Source organism: Lissotriton vulgaris, chromosome 6 (genome assembly GCF_964263255.1).
Source record: "Lissotriton vulgaris chromosome 6, aLisVul1.2, whole genome shotgun sequence".
In the NCBI taxonomy this organism is placed as follows: Eukaryota; Metazoa; Chordata; class Amphibia; order Caudata; family Salamandridae; genus Lissotriton; species Lissotriton vulgaris.
Window position 1 is genome coordinate 182,037,350 of NC_141694.1, and position 21,120 is coordinate 182,058,469.

The 21,120-nt window shown below is 45.5% G+C and overlaps 1 protein-coding gene across 4 annotated transcripts in view; it reads right to left on the reverse strand.

The window, feature by feature from the left end:
- The window catches only part of LOC147706987 (cytochrome P450 2K1-like), a 576,312-nt gene that overhangs the window by 99,620 nt on the left and 455,572 nt on the right, over positions 1-21,120 (reverse strand). For all 4 annotated transcript variants that reach the window (XM_086926213.1, XM_086926215.1, XM_086926214.1 and 1 more), the window contains one exon: positions 2,423-2,564. In XM_086926213.1, coding sequence (XP_086782339.1) covers positions 2,423-2,564 — 142 coding nt within the window. The remainder of the gene's footprint in view (positions 1-2,422; positions 2,565-21,120) is intronic.

Consider the following 21,120-nt stretch of genomic DNA (forward strand, 5'->3'; position numbering starts at 1 on the left):
TTAGGAAGTGTGCCTCATGTGATGAATTTACACACGTGTTAGTAACAGCTGTACACTGGAGGAACGGTGATGTCAGAATATTTCTAGATCCTTGAAGCTGCCTGCTGGGAGCATTTGGCTGGCACATTTATTGCAGATTACTTAGCTGCATGAAAACCTCAGCTACAAATAAAGTACAATTTGATAGAAAGCAATAGTTGGCTAGTGAGAAATTCTGCTATAACTTCTCTGGGTCCTCTTGCCTCACCTGTCCTCTTTTGAACAGCCCTGTGAACCATGCCAAATGTAATTAGGGCTTGGTCATTGTCTGCCATGTTCCGTAAAGAGGCATATAATAAATGCTTCTAGGGCGAGACCTTCTGCTCCTTCTTGTTGGGCTTGCACTCTTATGGTTTCTTGGTGAACTTGTCTTTCCAAGTTCTCACATTTTATCCCCAGATATTCCAAATGTGTTTAGTAGACACTAACCTGACCCATTAGGTTTGAATTTTCTGATTCTAAGTCCTGAACTTTGATTTGTATGTCGCAAATGCTAGTTCCTAAAGAGTCCAAGTTATTCAGCTGAACTGTAATGTGCTACCCCATGTTGACCTTTATATATGTGATATCCTTGCAGATGTCCACCTTAATTCACTTTTAAATGGTTGGACAATGGATAGCAAACCATTTTAGTAATATCTGCAGAAGACCCCACAGAGGTCTGAGGTGTTATAACCTGCAAGGGTGCTTCTAAGAAATTCATCAGTGTATTTTATGTACACCTCTTAGGTGACATATGCAATAAATAAAGTGTCTACTCTATATCTACTGCCTGTGTTATCAAGACAAAGCCTTAAGGGTATTTTGATGCCACTTTGAGCAAGATAACAGCTTTTACATGGATGCGATGGCTTGTTAATGGATAACGCCGGCTACTCTTTCCACCACAAAGCTTATGTCTGTAAACTTTGCTTTCTCATTCCACCCGCGAGAAGAAGCTGTGATGTCTGTTCATACTGGTTGCTTTCAAGAGGGTAACAGAAAACTCAAAGGGTCTCACAGTCGTTTCTGGGCCTGGTTTGATGCTTTTGGATACCTGAGTCATTGGTGTGCTTTTGCCTCATCGCCTCTTCATGTACCTCTCCAACTAACCTCTTTCAATCCTGTACCTCCAAGCGTATATACTTTCGTAGGACATTACGCTCCCCACTGGAATCATACCTCTCTTCAGCCTCCTGCCACTCTTTATAAATGTTTCTCAGTCTACTAGCTCTCACAGCACAGCTGAATGTTTTGCTGGGGCTCTCCTGCCCGCACCATCTCCTCACCATACAAGATCCATGAGCACCATTTTATAAGAATTCCTCACAGGCAACCTCAGTTAAGTGTATCAGCTGCCTGGGGGCGGGGGTCTTTGCCATTTGTTGCTATAGCTGCCCCATGGTCCTGCTCTTTATCGGCCTAGTAAAAAAGGTCCCGGCAGAGCTCTAATTTAGCATGGCCATCTTGGTTGATGTCATACCCAAACAGTGTGCACCTGGGCAAACAACTCTTGTCTCTCTGTTTGGCAGTGCCTATAAGTGAGCCTTACACAGTGTGTCCCTGGTAAGAACATTATTAAACCGGAGCATTCTGCTGTTGGATCACAAGAACTTGAAACAGAGCATTTAGAAGAAGCCAATGAATACTATGAGTTGGCTTGTTTGCTGTTATCTTTATGCTAAGAGGCCTTGTCGGGCTGTTCATTTTGTATTTCACTTGATCCACATTTTTTAGAGTAATAAGAACCACATTTATAGGAAATATACTTAAAGAGGAAAACTGCAAAGTAACCTATGTGCTCTCAATTTTTGAACTGGCTAGTTTAACCATCACATGCACCATGCTGTTGTTCACCTACTGTTGTGCCTGAAGCATTTTGCTTTCAGCCTTTTTTGATTGGATGGGCTGGATCATTTTAATGCTGATGACATAGAACTATTTTTTTCTTTTGCATGTTTCTATAGCATTCGACTCTTAGCACTGGATGGAAGAGCATGTCCTGTCCCTTCCGCGTTCCCCTTATTTGTCTGCTCTTTTTGCCAACTTTCAACCCCATCCATACCCTGTATGTCATTTATAATTTCTCCCTGGCACTATTTAATCTTCTTCCTCTATCCCGCTGCTCCCACCAGCCTCACTCTCATTTCCCTATTGTTTGGCCTTGCTCATTGATCCCAGTCCCCTAGCCATTCATACACCTCCTGCCTCCCTCCCATCCTTACCTGGTCCTCCACCAATGTCTATGATCCAACCTCACACTGCATCCTTGCGTCTTTACTTGTTATCCCAATATTTAAAACAGTAGTCAAATCAATTTGCTTTGCCATTGTTTACATTTATCTACAGACAATAGTTTGAAAAGGGTGATTACAAAGTTAATAGTAGATTTTAAATTCCATACTTTGAATATCAGGGTATTTCATCATAAGTAGCATCCCCCAACGAAGAGATGTGGAAGTGGTCTCCATTCCAGCTGAAAAGAGATTTCTCACAATGCTTTTTAGGTTCTTATCATTGAAGTATGTATCCGGGTTAGAATTGTCCTAGGAAGAGAAAGGTATGAGTTAACTGCTAAACAATTAAAGTATTAGTCTGTAGCAATACGCCAGCTCAAGCTTGTATCTTTAATGTGAAAACAATACCTAGAGTCACAATAAAATACATGTGTTGATGGCAATTGTTTTATTGTTAGTAATATTGCCCTATTGCCATTGCAAAGCCAAGTGTATCCCAATTTCTAATGAATTATTCGATGTGCTTTGTAAAGTGCTGGCTTCTGACACATTATCATAGTTTAGCACTAAAAACCATGGTAAGGCTCTAATTGTCATAGCCAACGCACTACCCATGATATTAAAGATTGGTATATGCAGTAGATCGGGCAGGTTATGGTACACACACAGATCCGTGTAATGGGCTCCTCTCAGTCAGGCTAGGGCCGCTGTAAAAGGATGACTTGGACCCAGTGTTCAGGTGCTGCTGTGGGAGGCATCCGAGCACAGCCTAGCTCATTACTTTATTAATCCCCTGATACTGCACCAGCGTCAGGATGTCGGCATGGGTCAACATGTCACAGCAGGAATTTCACGTGACATACTACAGCCATCACCAAATCAAAATAGTTTGTAACTGGAACTGATCAAACTTGACCACAAAGAGCAACAAACAAACAAAGTCTACTAGCTTGCTTCTTACTATGAGCTAGAACCAACAAAGTGATTCAACCCTGCAGTTCCCCCACATGGTGATATGGATGACTTGGGGCTTGGGAAACTTTACCATGAGGCACTTGGGATTCAGCCGGTGGTGATGGCTGCACATCCATTTCCTGAGCCGCCATCTACTGACAAGAAAGTGTATCAAAAGAGTTGGTGTTTGTGGAATTACCACTTCGGTGTCCTTCTGGTACAACTATCCTGGTTGGGTGGGCCTTGAAACGTCTGTCAGTCTTCCACTTTAGAAAAGCTGAGATGTCCCTTGTCACTTGCTCACCACTTCTTTTGGCAATTATCATATTCCCTTGACTCTAGATCACCAGTAATGGGCATCTACCAAAGGCCAAGCAAACCTTCCCTCCACCTGTCCTGCTGAGAAGCAGCACCCAGGCATCCACCATCAGTGTCTTTAGACTCGCAAGCACAACTTGCCCTGATGTTGCTCTGTGCCCTGGCTCATATGGGTCTACAGTGTCCGGAGACCATGAGGGCCATAGGGAGTAATGTCATGTACAACTCAGCCAAATAAAATGCCAGAGATGTTTGCATAATGTTGCAATGCATACATTTACAACGCATGACTTTACAACACAGTTTTTCCATCGCAACATTCTTTACAATGCATACATTTACATTGCGTGCCAGTACAACTACATTTACAACGCATTCAATTACAACGCATTATAACTTTACAACGCATACCATTACATTGCATTTAAGGTAAGTGATGGATAGTGCAGGGGTAAAAATTGCTATTCTAACTCCAGGGGGTGCAACAGTAGGGTATGTGTTGGATAGTGTAGGGGTAAAAATTACTATTCTAACTCCAGGGGGTGCTACAGTAGGGTAAGTGTTGGATAGTGCAGGGGTACAATGTGTTGTAATGGTATGCATTGTAATGACATGTGATGTGATGCCTGTGTTGTAGTGACATTCATTGTAGTGTCATGTGTTGTAGTGACTTGTAATGTAATGGCTGCGTTGTAGTTACCATTTATAAAAAAATCTTTCGTCTCCCGAATTATATTCACAGGGCAAGACTACGACTGGAGTTGTTTCTCCAAAGACAATCTATTTTCTGTGAGGCTGACACCCTGAAGTACTATATAGGGGCACTAAAAGCCACAGATAATATGCTTAAATCCCGGTTAAAAGTAACCCTTGCCAGCTTTGGGAACCTATGGAACCGTCAAATTGTAAAAGCCATAAGAACGCTATATATCGACGAAACATCTCTAACTAGAGACTCTATTCCATACACAGTCTGGAAAAGGGTTATCAATAAGCAGGCAAGACAAATCTCCTACCAGATGGACACTGGGGTTTTAAAAAACATCAACTATCTTGCTCTCCTTGAACGATTCATACCTCCCTGGGCTTCTGCAAACATACCATTTTGATAGTTTGATCGCAGTGTCCCCCAAAAATATAATATTTATGCGCCTTCTAGGTCTGCCCTCCACTGCCTTTAACCAATGGGCTCCAACTGGGAAGGAGGGGGCTTGTAGACCGTGCAATTACAGTTCTGAATCATGATTGCATATTCTGTGCTGTTGTCCCGCCCTAGACGCTCCTAGAAGACTTCTCCTAAAACCATTATATCTAAAAAGGGGCATCAGCACATGTTGGGAGGCATCTACTCTCTGTTTTACTTGCAAAGATATTTACACGCTCGCAAGATCTGGAAAATATGTGAGACTCTTGGAAAACCTGCTCTCTCCCTCTCCTGCCTCTCCGCAACTGGTCCTTCCTTCCCAAAACTCATAACAGACTATTTTTGCACTTTGTCCTAGTGTTTTTCAACCAAATTGAGCCACAAGGCTCATTTTATCCTTTATTTTAAAGCTTATAATTACTGTTATGGTCACAGTACAAGATTGCCTTGTTAGAAACATGTGTTATGAATTTGATGGTTTGCTTCTCTTTGTTTTTAATGTGGTAAAGGCGCTATGGAGAAATTTTGTATTGCAATGATTTTAATTGCCTGTTAACTTAAAAAAATCTGAAATCTGAAATCTATTGATCCCCTCATACGTAGACTGCAGAATAATATTACAATCCGTCCGATGTAGTTCCAGGAGCGGGATATTAAGACATTGGCATACACTAATGATATTGCACTTGTGACCCCTGACCCAATAGCTGCGTTTAAAGTGGTAGAGGAGGTGGCCATTAGATTTGGGAATATTTCAGGACATTCTTTGAGTAAAAATATGACAATAAGAGACCGACCACGATTAGGCCCGTAAAGGATCCAACATGTGGGCGGAGCCTTTAGGATCGTATCTTAATGGGCCACTCAGTTTCCATTCCACCCGTCTCATTATGAGGTTGGAAAGGAAACCAGACGGTCCATTGGCTGGCTTCCGAAGGGCTCAGAGAGCCCACATGCCATTCATAAGCCGGCAAGTAATCTCAAGGGTGGGTCTTTCCGCCCTTGAGATTACGATGACAGTTTCTGACATGATTTCCATGCCGACCTGTCCGAGATAGAAACCCTGTCAGAAATCATGTTCGGGAGCCCCCAGCAGAGCCCCCTATGGTGCACGGGCTCCGGTTGGAGGCCAAGGGAACACCTATGGTGCCCCCTGTTGATCCCTGCACCTTGTGGCAGGCCCCTTGAGGTGCCTGCCACGGGGTGCAGGGATGAACTGCACCTCCCTTTTCTCAATAGGAGCAAATGTTACGGCTGGCTTACAGCTGGAACAATAGTTCCCATTGAGAAAATGCGAAAGAACAGAGTACGGTCTAATTATAATAGGCCTGTTGGGACTGCCGACCGGGTGTCGGTCAGTCCCATGACCAAGTCGGTGTCAGATGGAGGGAATTCCGCCCGACATCGAAATAACCCCATATTTGTTATTAACAATAAGATCTTGTTGTCAGATAATCATGTTGTAATGAGTGCAGTGTATTTAGGAGTAAGTGTTTCATCAGACATAGATGAAATAGTGAAGGAGAATCTTGATCCCTTTATTGAAAAGGGCAAAAAAAGACTTGAGTAGGCTGAATAATTTTCATTTATTTTCAGTAGACAGATGCAATATAGTAAAAATGATTCTCCCCCCCCCACCCCCAAGAGGTAGGAGATTGAGAATTATTGGCTTAAGAAACTAAAGGGTATCATTTCTCAGTTTTTTAAGGCCTGTTCTAAACCTAGAAGAGCTTTTAAACTTCTCAAGCTGTCTGCCACAGGAGGGAGATGGGTGGGCCCATCCTAACCTAATACTGTAATATTGGGCCACCACTTCACAAAATAGCCTTATCCTGCTGAAAGAGAGGACAGGTGGGAATGGAGGGGATCAGGAGAGGATGTGTGGGGATGCATGGGATTGTCTCACCACCCCCTTTGAATTGCTAATTGGTATTGATGCCTTTGGGTGCCTTTGGCGGCAGCTCGAGGTTAGCTACTATAATAGAATATGTTTAATACTCTTTAAAGTCCCTTTAAGGTTTGGCCGGCTACACGCAGTATGATGGGGATTGGTAGATTACATCTTTAAATGCCCATCTGGAAGAATATGAATCTACCAGATATTTTTGGGGATCAATGTATTTCTCGTTGGAACAGTGTTGAGCTACACAGACTGGGGCACTTCTTTTCCATGACTTTAACATTGTTCAGAGAGTCTTCTTTAACCCCTTCCATGCTGGGCCGATTTTTCTCGTGTGCTAGGCTTATTGAAGAATCAATGGCTTTATGACGGCCCCCAGCCATCATGAGCACACGAGCACTGTAATGCATGACGGATGGGGGCCGTCATCAGCATGGAAGGGGTTAAGTATCTTCAAGTATGAGATTTTTTGAGGCGGAAAGGGTGGGGGCTAGTGGGCTTTCAGAGAGTTGACTTGTTAGATCTGCTTATTAGTAAATGACTTATTGGGGTAATTTGCAGTTTTTTAAATCAATTTAAGAAAGATGATTTGGATAGACAATCGCGAAGGTGGCAGGAGATATTGGCCATACCTGAGGCGATTTTTTTAAAATCTATCTCACTTGTACAATCAGCTCTACTGTCGGCAAGGCTACAAGTGCAATATTGCAAAACCTGAGATATCAAGATTTTTTAATTATAATGTGAAGCTAAAGGCCTCCTTAACGCAGGCACTAATCTTATTAGGGATACAAGAATAGTAGGGTAGTGAGATGGGAAGACACTTTCTATTTATCTCAATGACCATCTTCCGACTATGTGTCGCCTCTGCCTAGTTGGATACAAATACACCTGTGTTTCAGCAATGGTTAGCCTGGCTGCTGGCAGTACATAACCTGGAAAAAGCTGGATATTCAAAGAGAAGTGTATGGTCCTGGAAAAAAGGGTTTAGAATCTGGGCTCCTCTGACCAATTAGGTCGAGTCACCGGTAGGTGAGAGGGATTTCATTACAAGACTGGAGTCTACCATTATGCAATGACTTTTATTTGCTTTCCAACATGTAGCCCTTTAAAGAATACTGAATACATCACAAAGCAATAGAATGCTCATTTAGGCACTATAAATATCATGTGTACGGAGCATGGAGGATATGGGTGACGCAAAGGGTCTTCTTTTTGGAGACAACTTTGTTAAGTCGCTGGGAAAGTACGTCTCCACCTTCACAGTTTTTAGTAAAGCTGAAACCAATATGCGTGGAGTTTTCAGATCACGCTCCTTTTTGGGCGGGCTGACAGGAGAGGATTGACTGTCAGCCGCGGAACATATAGGTCCCACTTCTACCCACAAGATCAGAGGAGTCCCTTTACAACAGAGGTTATCGCCAGAACTCCAATTTTTTCCCACAAAGAGGAAGAGGCTTAAGATCCTGTGGCAGAAGATCAAGATCTTCTAACCAAGGTTTTCAAGGTGAGCAAGACTATTTTATGGTAAACATTGTTTACCATGAATCCTTTTCCCCGCAGGCAATTACAACGCGGTCATTATAACGACCACGTTGTAACAACGCATACCATTACTCCGCAAGTCAGATCCAATCCAAAATTCCCAGAGAAATAAGTGTGGATGGAGAGCATATGATATTAATAGACTTAGAAGTGTCAAAAATGTTACAAAAGGAGCCCTAAAGAAAGTGTCAGATTACAAACCTTATAAAAGAGATTTATAAGCACAATTATTTTAATAAAAAAGAAAGACAAAGGTTGGCGCCCAGTCATAAACCTCAAAGTCTAAACACTTTTTTAAACTACAGACATTTCAAGATGGAAGGTATCCATCTTTTGAGAGAAATCTTACAAACCAAAGATTGGCTGGTAAAGATGGATCTCAAAGATGCCTACTTTACAATACCTATGGACAAGGACAGTCAGAAGTATCTCCATTCTAATTATAAAGGGACTCTTTATCAATTCATGTGCCTCCCCTTTGGACTGTTCTCAGCACCATGGTGCTTTATCAAGATGCTCCAACCTGTGGTAAGCTTTCTGGACGACATTCTCATTATGTCCCAGAGAAAGTCGGAAGTCCTGACTCGTTTATCCTGTGCAATAAACCTTCTGGAAGGTCTGGGCTTTACAATAAACTCCAGTAATCCGTCATGACCCCTTCTCAAGAGTTAGAATTCTTTGGCTTTCAAGTAAATACCATTTTGTCACAACTAGTTCTACCACACAAGAAATTCCTATGGGTAAATAGAGAAATAAAGGCAGTCCTATCCATAGCCCTACTCCATTCTTATAAGAGACCTGGCAAGAGTCCTCTTTCTTCGTCGATTCAAGCAGTTTGTCCTGGCCCCCTCCACTACAGAGCTCTTCAGAGATTGAAAGCATGGAGTTTAAGAAAAGGTTTTTGTTATGGGGACACTGTACCAATATCAAAAGATGCCCGGGAAGATCTTCTTTGGTGGCAGAGAAATCTCGAAGCATGGAACGGGATAGCCATCTTTGGGAATGTCCAGGACTTTATCCTAGAATCGGATGCACGCAACGGAGGCTGGGGAGCCCGGTTAGGCAATCTAGAAACAGGAGGAAAATGGTTGTTAAAAGAACATTCACTCCACATAAATTGCCTGGAGATGTTAGCGGGTCTAAATGTCCTAATGAGTTTCAGGGAACAACTAAAGAACTCAAACACCCTGATTCGCATAGGCAGCTTTTCAGCAGTTTCCTTCATAAACCGGTTGGGGGGGGGGGGGGTTAAATCCAAGACTTTATCAGCTATAGCAGCTCAAATTTGGTATTTTTGCTGGCAACAGAAAATTACACTCGGAGCAGAATTTATCCCAGGGATTACGAATGTGAGGGCAGGTTGGAATTCAAGGTTTCTCCTAGCTTTCAGCGATTGGAAATTACTTCCAGGTGTTTTTTCTCTGATAGAAAACCTCTGGGGCCCGATCCAAGTGGATCTTATTGCCAGCAGACTAATGTCTCAGCATCAGACATTTTTCAGTTGGAGGCCAGACCCAAACACTTCGGCAGCAGATGCATTCCTTCAGGACTAGGGGAAGAACAGGGCTTTTGCATTTCCCCCATTTTCCATGATTCAGAGAGTACTTTGGAAGGTGAGATTAGAATCCAGCAGCATCATTCTAATAACCCCCTTTTGGAACTCTCAGGTGTGGTTTCCCAGAGTGATGGAACTTTCAATAGACATCCCACGCCTTATCCCAGCATCCTGGTGTCTTCTTCTGAGCCCACTCGGAGAGGAACATCATTTAATGCTAGAAGGGAAAATTAACCTTCTTGCCTGGAAAGATATTTTGGCCTTTCAGGAGAAGCTAAAAGCTTACTGGAGGACTCTTGGGCACCAGGAACTAGGAAAAGAGTCATGGGAGTTTGGAGGAAATGGTGTAATTGGTGCTTGGAAAGGTATTTGGATCCAGTGAAAGCCCCTATACAACAAATAGCCAATTATTTGGCACATCTTTTCGATTCAGTTTTATCCTACTGAACAATAAATTGCTATAGATCTCCAATGTTTTCAGGCCATGCCCTAATCAACAATATACCTAATGGAAGGAATGCCCTAATTAAAAGAGTAATGAAAGAGATAATAATAATAATAATACTAATAATAATACTAATAATAATAATAATAATAATATTAATCAGATTAAAAAGACGTTAGAAATCCCTATAGGATGTTAATCTGATTTTTGAACTTTGCCCTAGAAATATCTAATAGGTTCTATTCAGCGGAAGGTGTACACTCCGACATTTAGAAGAGAACTAAGACTATGTCGGAACCATTTTTTACCCTTTCTTCGATGAATGTGAGAAATTATGTGTGGTAAAGTATATTAAAGAATATGAGAATAAAATAGCTATCTTTAGAGCTGATTGTCTTGATCAACTACTTTTATCATATGTAAAACCTCACAAACCAGTTCCTTCTGCTCCCTTAGCGAGATGGATTTGCACAATTATGAAAAAGCAGGTATAGATCTCTCTAGATGCAGAGCAAACTCTTCAAGAGGAGCTACGGCTAGTAAGGTCTTTTAGGCAGGGGGATCCCTACCCGAAATCCTTAAAGCAGCTGCCTGGTCTAATGCAAACACCTTTTCCAAATGTTAATTAAGGCCAGTAGAGTATGTTAGTAACCTAGCCGTAATTGGCTTTAAACATGCATAATGGTAGCCTCCGGTCTTGATTTCATTAAAGACAATGGAGGCTAACATTATCCTACCCAATTAGAATTCTAGAGTCTATTGGTGTGTAGGAATTATTTATATTCCTTATGCATAAACTTTATGTCAGTATTATGTTCTCTGCCTCTGCCTTCTTTCTTCCTACTGGAACTTCCTTACTGGGAGAATTTTTCTTATTTTTCATTGATTGAAATGCATAAAACCTTAGGGTGGTGTAATGTATGCTTACGTGTCATACACCGCGTGATACTTCACGCGGGGTATGACTGATTGCTGCTCGGGATCCTCACGAGCCACTTCTTGTGCTCAACTGTAAATACATGTTATTATACAAATGTCGTTCACCCGTGCATGGACGCCTGGTTTACAGTTAGGCATTGTAACCGTTGGCTTGACTGGGATCAGACGCTCCGTGATCGGGTGGAGTTTATTATATGGAATAAACTTCATATTTTACATTCAGAAGTTTCCTAAATTCATTTACCACATTTGGCGACGAGGATGGGATGAGAAAGTGATTTACCTCTTGGGATCTCGCAGATAAAAGAAGATGATGAAGCGGTGCACATGATATTTATAGTGCCTATATGAACATTCCAATTGCTTTGTGATGTATTCCGTATTCTTTAAAGGGCTTCATGTTTGAGCAGCAAATATAACTCATTGCATAACATTAGCTTCCGTTGTCACCTAATGTGTCGGGTGAGAGGGGTGGGAGGGGGTTGTTGTTTTTATATAATATGGAAATTGCATTAAAAATAATAATAAAATCACCACACTTTGACACTTCAGGCCATTGCCCTTTTCACTCTGTCTGGGATGTTAACTACTGTAAATATCCTGTTGAGACTCCTATTTGTCTGCTCAAAGGTCATATCACTTACACAACAGGGAATTTTGAATAAGCATCTATCACCACCAGCATGTAATGCCCTTCCAGCAGCGAGTCAAAATCAGCACTGATCTCTTGCCAAGACTCAGTGCTGGCATCTTGATGACAGGAGAGGGAAGGTCAGTCCCATTGTTTGCTTGGCACCACTGGCAACAGGCAACTAGGTGGTGAACAAAGGAGTCAATGACCTGAAACCTGACTTTTTCACATGGTTTTGCTTTCATATTGGTCACCACTTGATGCTCTGAGTGATGGAGGCAGACAATGCAGTGCTGTAGTGTTGAAGGGAAGGCGATTTATGGGCCCCTTACTAGGTTGTCTTTGCTTGTGGTGCTTACCTCAACCCGCACATGCCATAAAGTCTTCAGCTCCCCACTATTTGCTTCATCACAGCTGATGAACAGCCTTCAGAAAATGTAACCACTGGTTATTGCTAGCTGCTGTCTTTGCTCACTGGAGACAAGGACCTTCCCGCATGGCACCCACATCATAGAATAGCTTAACTGTTGGAAGGCAGTGAACCTGGGCAACCCTTCAACATATTCACCTGCACATGTGTGCTCATCAGGGCTGGTCTTCCATCGGTGCCTGACAGATAATCAACTGGTTTGATGTATCCTGGCTTATATCTGATGATAAATTGATATTTTTGCAGCTGAGGAACCCTTTACTTAAGCTTCTTGGGAGGGTTGGGCACCATCCCTGGCAAACAGTGGAATGAACGGCTAGTGGTTCATTGTGCCTTTGAACATATGTCCCTTCAAATTATAAATGAAAGTGGATTCACCCCCATTTGACTGCCAAGGCTTCTTTGACATTTCGCTGTTCTTTATAAGAGCTCTATTTGCAAAGATCATGGGCTTCCAGCGGTCTGTTCCAGTGTGCTGAATCAGGACTGCCCCACGCCTAATCGAATTGGCAGCAATGATGACCTCAGACTCATGGACAGGATCAAAGTAAGACATTGTGGTGTCATGTAGGATATCATCCTTTATGTCTAGGATGGCATCTGCTTCTTATTGACCCCACTTCCACGGCAGTGACACCTTAGTGAGTTCCCTGAGTGGTCTGGCAAGTGTAGCTAGACTCAGGATGACAACTGCAATAACAAGGTAATGGATAGACTGCTTGAATTGACAATCGCTCAAGCCAAATTCAAGTTGATTGATCTTCACCCACAATGCCCTCACATTTTTGATCCCCCATATGCAAATCAGTCTTTACCCTTCTCCAATGGGAACAGTCCGGCCTGAACCACCAGGTCAAGTCCTTGCTGAACTGGAACAGAGGCAACCGGACCAGTTTCACTCACAGTAGAAGTGGCCACAGTATGTGGCCAGTCCTAAGAAACTGTAGGGTTCTCCCGGGGATTGAGGGGCATGGCATCCCTGATGTCCATGTTTTTGGCTTGGCTAACTCTTATACCATCTCCTGATAAGACATATTCATAGAATCCCACTTCCTGTTGTAGAAGTTTGCTTTTTTACTTATTCAGGGTGAGTCCCAAGTAGCTGTTCCTTTGGGGGGTCTAGGACAGCCATTCCTGATGTGCTGCAATGGAAAGAGCAAAGGTCAAGATATCCTCACTCATGTTTGTGACACCCTACAGCCCGGAGAGCACTTCACAAATTGTATTTTGGAACACTTTTGCCACTGAGGAAACTCCAAAATAGAGGCTGGAGTAGCGTTGGAAGGCCTACATGAGTCTAAAAAATTGTGACGTATTGACAGTCTTCACGGAGCTCCAGCTTGTTATGGTCAGAGTTTTGATCAAGTTCCAAAACCAGCAAGCGCCATTGATGTTATTGATGAGATCATCAATGGTCAGGGTGATGTGCTGTTCCCTTTTGATCGCCTTGTTGGAAAGGCACATGTCCATGCAAATACTGATTTGGACCAGCTGTCTGAGCTTACCTGCAAAGACCGTTGAGGAGACCCACGGGGTGGGACCTTCAACTCTTTCCATGGCTCCGCCCTCTTTAAGCCTCAGCACCTCTGCCTCAACTGCTGGACTTTGGTGTAAAGGGACCCTGTGGCGTTTGAGGGCCACCGTTCTGACAGTGGTGTCAATATGGAGAGGCAATAGGGGAGCCTGCAGCTTCCTGAGTTCTTGGGAGAGGTGGTGATATTTTTGGAGCATCAATTCTAGGTCTTTGGTGTGAACGGCGGTTGCAAATCAGATTAAATTGCATTATGCAGCCAAAGAGGGCTCAATTTCATCAGTGGCCACATAGAACTTGGCGATGCACGTCGTCCCAGCATGGATCCTGGGCACTAAAAGACACCAACAAGAGGTAGAGGAGAGGAACATCTGTACATGTAAACTTTTGTGTGTGTGTGCTGAAGCATAGGTTTAACACGTAAAACATTATATTAATGATTGCTCATCCCATTCACAGATGCACCTGTGTCGATGAGGTAGGCTACATCTCACTCCAAGCATTCATATTTGTCATGTAGGGCACTGTCCTTGCGTCTGGTCCATAGAACCACCTGGGCATGTGATGAGGAAGCTTTCTTCAGTGTGACCCTCAAGATCATTGTTAGAAATGAGTGTCTCTAGTTGGCACAGGTAGGTACCTTTTTCCAAACAGGGACCCTTGTTTCTAGTCAGGGTAAGGGGGATACATTCCTAAAATAACCACTACTCACCCCCTTGGTAGCTTGGCACCAGCCGACAGGCTTATCTCAGAGGCCGTGTGTAAAATTTTTGTGAACACATACAATAATATATCAATCAATCAATCAATCAATCAAAGAATTTGTATAGCGCACTACTCACCCGGAGGGTCTCAAGGCGCTAGGGGAGGGGGTCCGCTACTGCTCGAACAGCCAGGTCTTGAGCTGCTTCCTGAAGGCGAGGTGGTCCTGGGTCAGGCGGAGGTGGATCGGGAGGGAGTTCCAGGTCTTGGCAGCGAGGTAGGAGAAGGACTTTCCCCCTGTGGTGGCTCTTCGGATGCGGGGAACGGCGGCGAGGGCGTGGCCGGTCGATCGAAGCTGGCGTTTGGGAGCGTAGAAGTTGAGGCAGCTGTTGAGGTATCCTGGGCCTTGGTTGTGCAGGGCTTTGTGTGCATGGGTGAGGAGACGGAAGGTGATTCTCTTGTTGACCGGGAGCCAGTGCAGGTCTCTCAGGTGTCCGGAGATGTGGTTGCGACGGGGGATGTCCAGGATGAGTCGTGCTGAGGCGTTCTGGATCCGCTGGAGTCTTTTCTGGAGTTTGGCGGTGGTTCCGGTGTAGAGGGAGTTGCCGTAGTCCAGTCGGCTGGTGACGAGGGCCTGGGTGACCGTCTTCCTGGTCTCGGTGGGGATCCACCGGAAGATCTTGCGTAGCATGCGTAGGATGTTGAAGCATGACGAGGAGACGGCGTTGACTTGTCTGGTCATGGAGAGGGAGGAGTCCAGGATGAAGCCCAGGTTGCGTGCGTGGTCTGTTGGTTTGGGTGCGCTGCCTAGGGCGGGGGGCCACCAGGAGTTGTCCCAGGCGGAGGGTGAGGATCCTAGGATGAGGACTTCCGTCTTGTCCGAGTTCAGTTTCAGGCGGCTATTCTTCATCCAATCGGCTACCTCTTTCATCCCTTCGTGTAGGTTGGCTCTGGCGGTGGCGGGGTCGTTGGTGAGGGAGAGGATCAGCTGGGTGTCGTCGGCGTAGGAGATGATGTTGAGGTTGTGCTGGCGTGCGATGGCTGCGAGGGGACTCATGTAGACGTTGAAGAGGGTTAGGCTGAGCGAGGAGCCTTGAGGGACGCCGCAGATGACTTCAGTGGCTTCTGATCTGAACAGGGGGAGGCGGACTCTCTGTGTCCTTCCGGCGAGGAAGGAGATGATCCACTCCAGTGCCTTCTCCTGGGTTCCGACGTTGCTGAGGAGCTGTACTAGGGTACGGTGGCAGACAGTGTCGAAGGCCGCGGAGAGGTCTAGGAGGATGAGGGCCGCTGTTTCTCCATTGTTGAGCAGGGCTCGGATGTCATTGGTTGCTGCGATCAGGGTGGTCTCGGTGCTGTGGTTGGCCCGGAAGCCAGACTGCGAGAGGTCGAGGGATCCGTTCGTCTCGAGGAAGGCGGACAGCTGCTTGTTGACGGTCTTCTCAATGACTTTTGCAGGAAACGGGAGCAGCGAGATGGGCCGGTAGTTCTTGAGGTAGGTGGGGTTGGCTGATGGCTTCTTTAGTAGAACGCTGAGTTCGGCGTGCTTCCAGCTCTCCGGGAAGGTAGCGGTGTTGAAGGAGGTGTTGATGATGTCTCGCAGGTGAGGTGCGATGACAGCGTCGGCCTTGTTGAAGATGTGGTGAGGGCAATATACACTACAAATAGACACTACACCAGTTTGGAAAAATAAGTAATCTTTATCTAAACCAAAACAAGACCAAACTAGAAAAATGGACAATACAGTTATCAGGGACCTGCTATCACACATTGAGCCTTTTGCACAGAGTGTTCATGTGGCTGCCCCTCACTGTACGTAGAACCTAATTCAGGCTTTGATCATTGGTCGCCTGGATTATTGTAATGCTTTATTGGCATCCACGAACGAGTCTCTTCTTAGCAGATTGCAGATCATCCAGAATGTGGCCGCACGCCTAGCTCTTAATAAACCACGCCACACCTCCCCTGGGCCATTACTTAAATTTCTCCATTGGCTTCCAATGAGCCAGAGAATTAAGTTAAAGCTCTGTTGTTTGGCCCATAGAGCTCTTTATGGGACAAGCCCGAGCTATATGGTGGATAAGTTCAAAGTGTACTGCCCGAACCAGTGTCTCAGATCGGAAGGTAAAAGGTTGCTGGTGGTCCCTCGCTTTAAGAAAATATGATCTGGAGGCAAAACTGTTGCCTACTTGGCTCCTAAATACTGGAATTCTTTGCCAGAGGATTTATGTAAATGTCCTAGATTTGCTAGCTTCAGGATACTCCTGAAGACGGAATTATTCAAGGCTTGAGTTATGGGAGTCCGTGCCTGTCTGACTTGTTTTCTATGTTAGCGCAGAGATACCTCTTTGGGGGTGATTCCTGCACTTTATAAATTCTGTACATACATACATACATCAGAATATCCACAAAAAATAGGTTATTCTCTTATTTTAAGGCTATAGCAATAAATACCTCCACCTGGAGTTATCACAACATTGTGACAGATAGAAATCCCAAAGTACAGCATTGCTCGTGAGGTGCACAACGTCGGGCGTGGAGCCAAACAGACCCACAAAGAACAGTACCTTGGAAATGATGAAAATCAAGACATCACATGGCGCCGGGCAGGAGGTTCTTCGTCGAGTGGCGTCTGTTCCTTACGACCCCAGGGGAGGTCAAGGCTCTCCTTACTGCGGCGCAGGGGAGACGAGATGTCTGTTCCTTACTGTATTGGGGAGGTGAGGTCTCTGCGGTGGTGAGGCGTCTGGTCCTTACGACGGTGTGGTGTTGATGGATTCGGGAGTCACCCGCGTCGAGTATCGGCTCCGCCTTGATGAAGCACTGGCATCTGAGTCGATGTGTTGCAGCGTCAGGCCTATGACGTAAGTCGGGGCGGTGCGTCGTGCTCTTCATGAGCGATGCCCACAACTGTGATGCAGGTTACGGCATCGCTCACCAGTGTCAGTGTTGAAATTTCCTTCTGTGCAGCTGAAACAGCAGTTCCAAATGCAGAGAGACAGAAGAATTGAAGTCTTTGAGTCCCTGAGACTTCAGAACAGGAGGCAAGCTCAGTGTCAATCCCTTGACGATCTTGTTCCTCAAGTAGATGACAAAGCAAACAGCAAAGTCCTTTTTCTCCTTTACCTGGCAGCAAGTAGCCACTGCAGGCCAACCCCAGACAGCAAACAGCACAGGGGCAGTATTCTTCCTCAGCTTTCCGGCTCTTCCCCTTGGCAAAAGGTTTCTCTTGATTCCCCGAAGTGATCTAAAAGTCTGGGTCCCTCTCTTTATACATCAAAATCCTTTGTTCTCTGAAGGCAGAGAGTGTCTGTACCTGGCCAAAACCAGTTCCATCCTCACTGGTGCAGCTTCCTGGCAGGAGGTGGAGACAGCATTGTTGAAGGCAGACCAGGCCCATTCAGGTGAAAAAGGAAATCTGCTCCCCTACTCTAAATGCAACCCAGGTCCATTCAGCCCAGCCCTGACTCATCAGACTTCTGGAGCCACTGCCCCTCACCAGCCCCCGTCATCCAAAAGCCAGACATGCAATACACAAACGTAGCAGAGGCACACTGGATAGTTAGGCAAGAAAATACCCACTTTCTAAAAGTGGTATTTTCAAACACAGAATGTTAAAATCACCCTCACTAAAAGATGCATTTTAACATTCTCAGTTCAGGCATACCAAACTTTTTTTTTCTACCTTGTTCCTAGGGCCAGTTATGTTTGTAAGATGTTATAAACAAACTCCCCATTTTGTCCTATGGGGACAGGTAGCCTTGCAACGACACCCAGCTCATCCGCTCTCTCACCAAGGACCCACAAACTGCCAAAACCAACCTCCACGAGGGAATGAAGGCCTTCCCCGACTGGGTGAGGAGCAGCCGTCTGAAGCTGAACTCGGACAGACGGAGGTCCTCATCCTCGGACCGACCCCCTCAGCCTGGGATGACTCCTGGTGGCCGACCACACTGGGAACAGCACCAACACCCACTGACCATGCATGCAACCTAGGATTCATCCTCGACTCCTCCCTCTCCATGTCTAAGCTGGTCAACACCGTCTCCTCCTTCTGCTACAACACCCTCCGCATGCTCCGCAGGATCTACAAATGGATCCCGACCGAAGCAAGAAGAACAGTGACACAGGCCCTCGTCAGCACAAGACTGGACTACGGCAACGCACTCTACACAGGAATCCCATCCAAACACCTACGACGACTACAACCCATCCAAAACACCTCCATCCGACTGATTGTCAACGTCCCCCACTGCAGCCACATCACCCCCACCTGAGAGACCTACACTGGCTCCCCATCGACAAGAGGATCACCTTCCATCTCCTCACCCACGCACACAAAGCACTCCACAACGCCGGATCAGCCTACCTGAACAGCAGGCTCAGCTTCTACACCCCCACCCGCCAGCTCCGCTCCACCAGCCTCGCCGCTGTCCCCTGCATCCAACGAACGACCTCCGGCAGCAGATCCTTCTCCTACCTCGCCACCAAGACCTGGAACACCCTCCCTACCCACATACGGCAGACCAAAGACCTACTCGCCTTCAGAAGACTCCTCAAGACCTGGCTCTTTGAGCAGTAGCAGCACCCCCCCCCCCCTCCCCATAGCGCCTTGAGACCCTCAAGGGTAAGTAGCACGCTTTACAAGTACTCTGATTGATTGATTGATTGATTGAAAAGTGAAAAACGAAACTGGCAGTTATTCACAATCTGGACTTGCCACACACACCTATTACATACATTACACTACATACATTACACCCTGCCCACAGGGGTACCTTGGACCTATGTTAGGGCTGGCTACATGTAGAAAAGGGAAGGTTCAGGGACTGGCAAGTGTGTGCATTCGCCAAGTTGACATGGCAGTCCCAGACTGCACACAGGCTCTGCAATGGCAGGCCTACACTTTACAGGCTGCTTCTGTGGGTGGCACAATCAGTGCTGCAGCCCACTAGCAGAATTTGATTTACAGGCCCTGGGCACAACTAATGCACTATCCTAGGGTCTGACAAGTAAATAAAATATGCCAATCATGGAATCACTAATCCATAACAACAATTTACACATAGAGCATATGCACATTAGCACTGATCAGCAGTGGTAACGTGCCCAGAGTCATAAAGCCAACAAAAATAGGTCAGAAACGGGAGGTCAGAAAGACAAAAGTCTAGTGATAAAACCTCTGAACAAGCCAGGTTTCACAGTCATCATCTGCAGGAAGGTCTTCTCAAGCCTCATTGGGTCAGTAACATCCATGAGTTTTCCTGCTCCTTCGTGAAATACTTCTCCCTTGAGGTGGACAGAGGAGATTGCCCCTCCTAACTAAAGACCATGGCGAAATTAATGAAGCAGTGATAGGTGGACCAAGTTTTTCCTCTAGCCTGCCAATTCTTAAGCGGGTGGGGTGAGAGTTCACACTACCCATATTATTTTCCCATTGTCTTGTCTGTTGGTGTGAGCCTTGAAGGAACTCTCAGAGCCTTGCCCTTTCCAATTGCGGAGATGGCTGTGGTATTGATGACTCAGGGCTCCTCAGCACCTGGAATGATGGGGAGCATGTAGAAATTAAGTTCCATCTGCTCATCATAGTCACTGGACAGTTCCTGATACCATGCCAACATAAATATTTGGTCCAGACGTATTATAGATTTTCTAAGAATATGACGTTTGAGAGGGGCAGATCTTCTTGTTTTAACTGTGCCTTGTTTTAACAATGCTTCAACTTCCTTTTTGGGGATCATTAGCAATGCAAGTGACTGCTAGTTTGCACAGCCTGGAATTAATTATTATTATTAAAAAAAATGTATAAAGCGCGTAGTCACCCGGAGGTATCCCAGCGCTAAGATCCCTACGTCTGCGGGTCCGTGGGCAAAGAAAAAAGAGGGGGTGGGGAAAGTCAGAGTTCAGGGAGGGTGAAGTTTTTAGGGGAAGAGATGAGTTTTCAGCCGCTTCCTGAATCGTAAGTAGTTAGGTTCAGTTCTCAGGCCGCGGGGGAGTGCGTTCCAGAGGCGTGTGGTGTGGACTGAGAAGCGTCTTCCACCGAGCGTGCCTTCTTGAATCTGGGGATGATGATAAGCGACTCCTTGTCCGATCAAAGGGATCTTGAGGCTTTATAAGGTTTAATAAATTTTCTTAGGATAGGGGGGCCTTGATTTTGCAGCAATTTGTGGGCTAGGCAGAGTGCTTTGAATTTCACTCGCTCCCTCACTGGGAGCCAGTGAAGGAGCTTCAATGCTGGTTTGGCCGAAGCTCTGGCAGGAGTGTTAATGAGGATCCGGGCAGCGACGTTTTGGATTCTCTGTAGCTTGTTCAGAGTTGCCTCAGGGGCGCCCAAGTAAACAGAGTTACTATAATCAAGCCTGGATAGTATCAGGCCTTGGATTAGTAGTTTTTGCGAGGTGGAAGGAAGTAAGGGCAGGATCTTTCTCATTGATTTGAGGAGCCCAAAGCAAGTCCCGGCTACTTTTTTTGCTTGCGCGGTAAACGAAAGATCGGTTTTGAGCCACACACCCAGGCTTTTTACTTCCTGTTTTGGGTCTGGGGGGGGGCCCAGACAGGGTGGCCAGATGTTCTGGGGGAGGGTGAGTCCTTTCTGACCGAGGAGGAGAATGTCAGTCTTTGACCCATTCAGTTTTAAGGCTGAACTGTTAATCCAACATTGTATCTGCGTGAGACAGTTGAATTAGTCCGCAGGTTGTTCGCTAGGGTGGGATAAGGACACAACTAATTGTGTGTCATCGGCATAGCTGACGATACTCACTCCGAACGGGA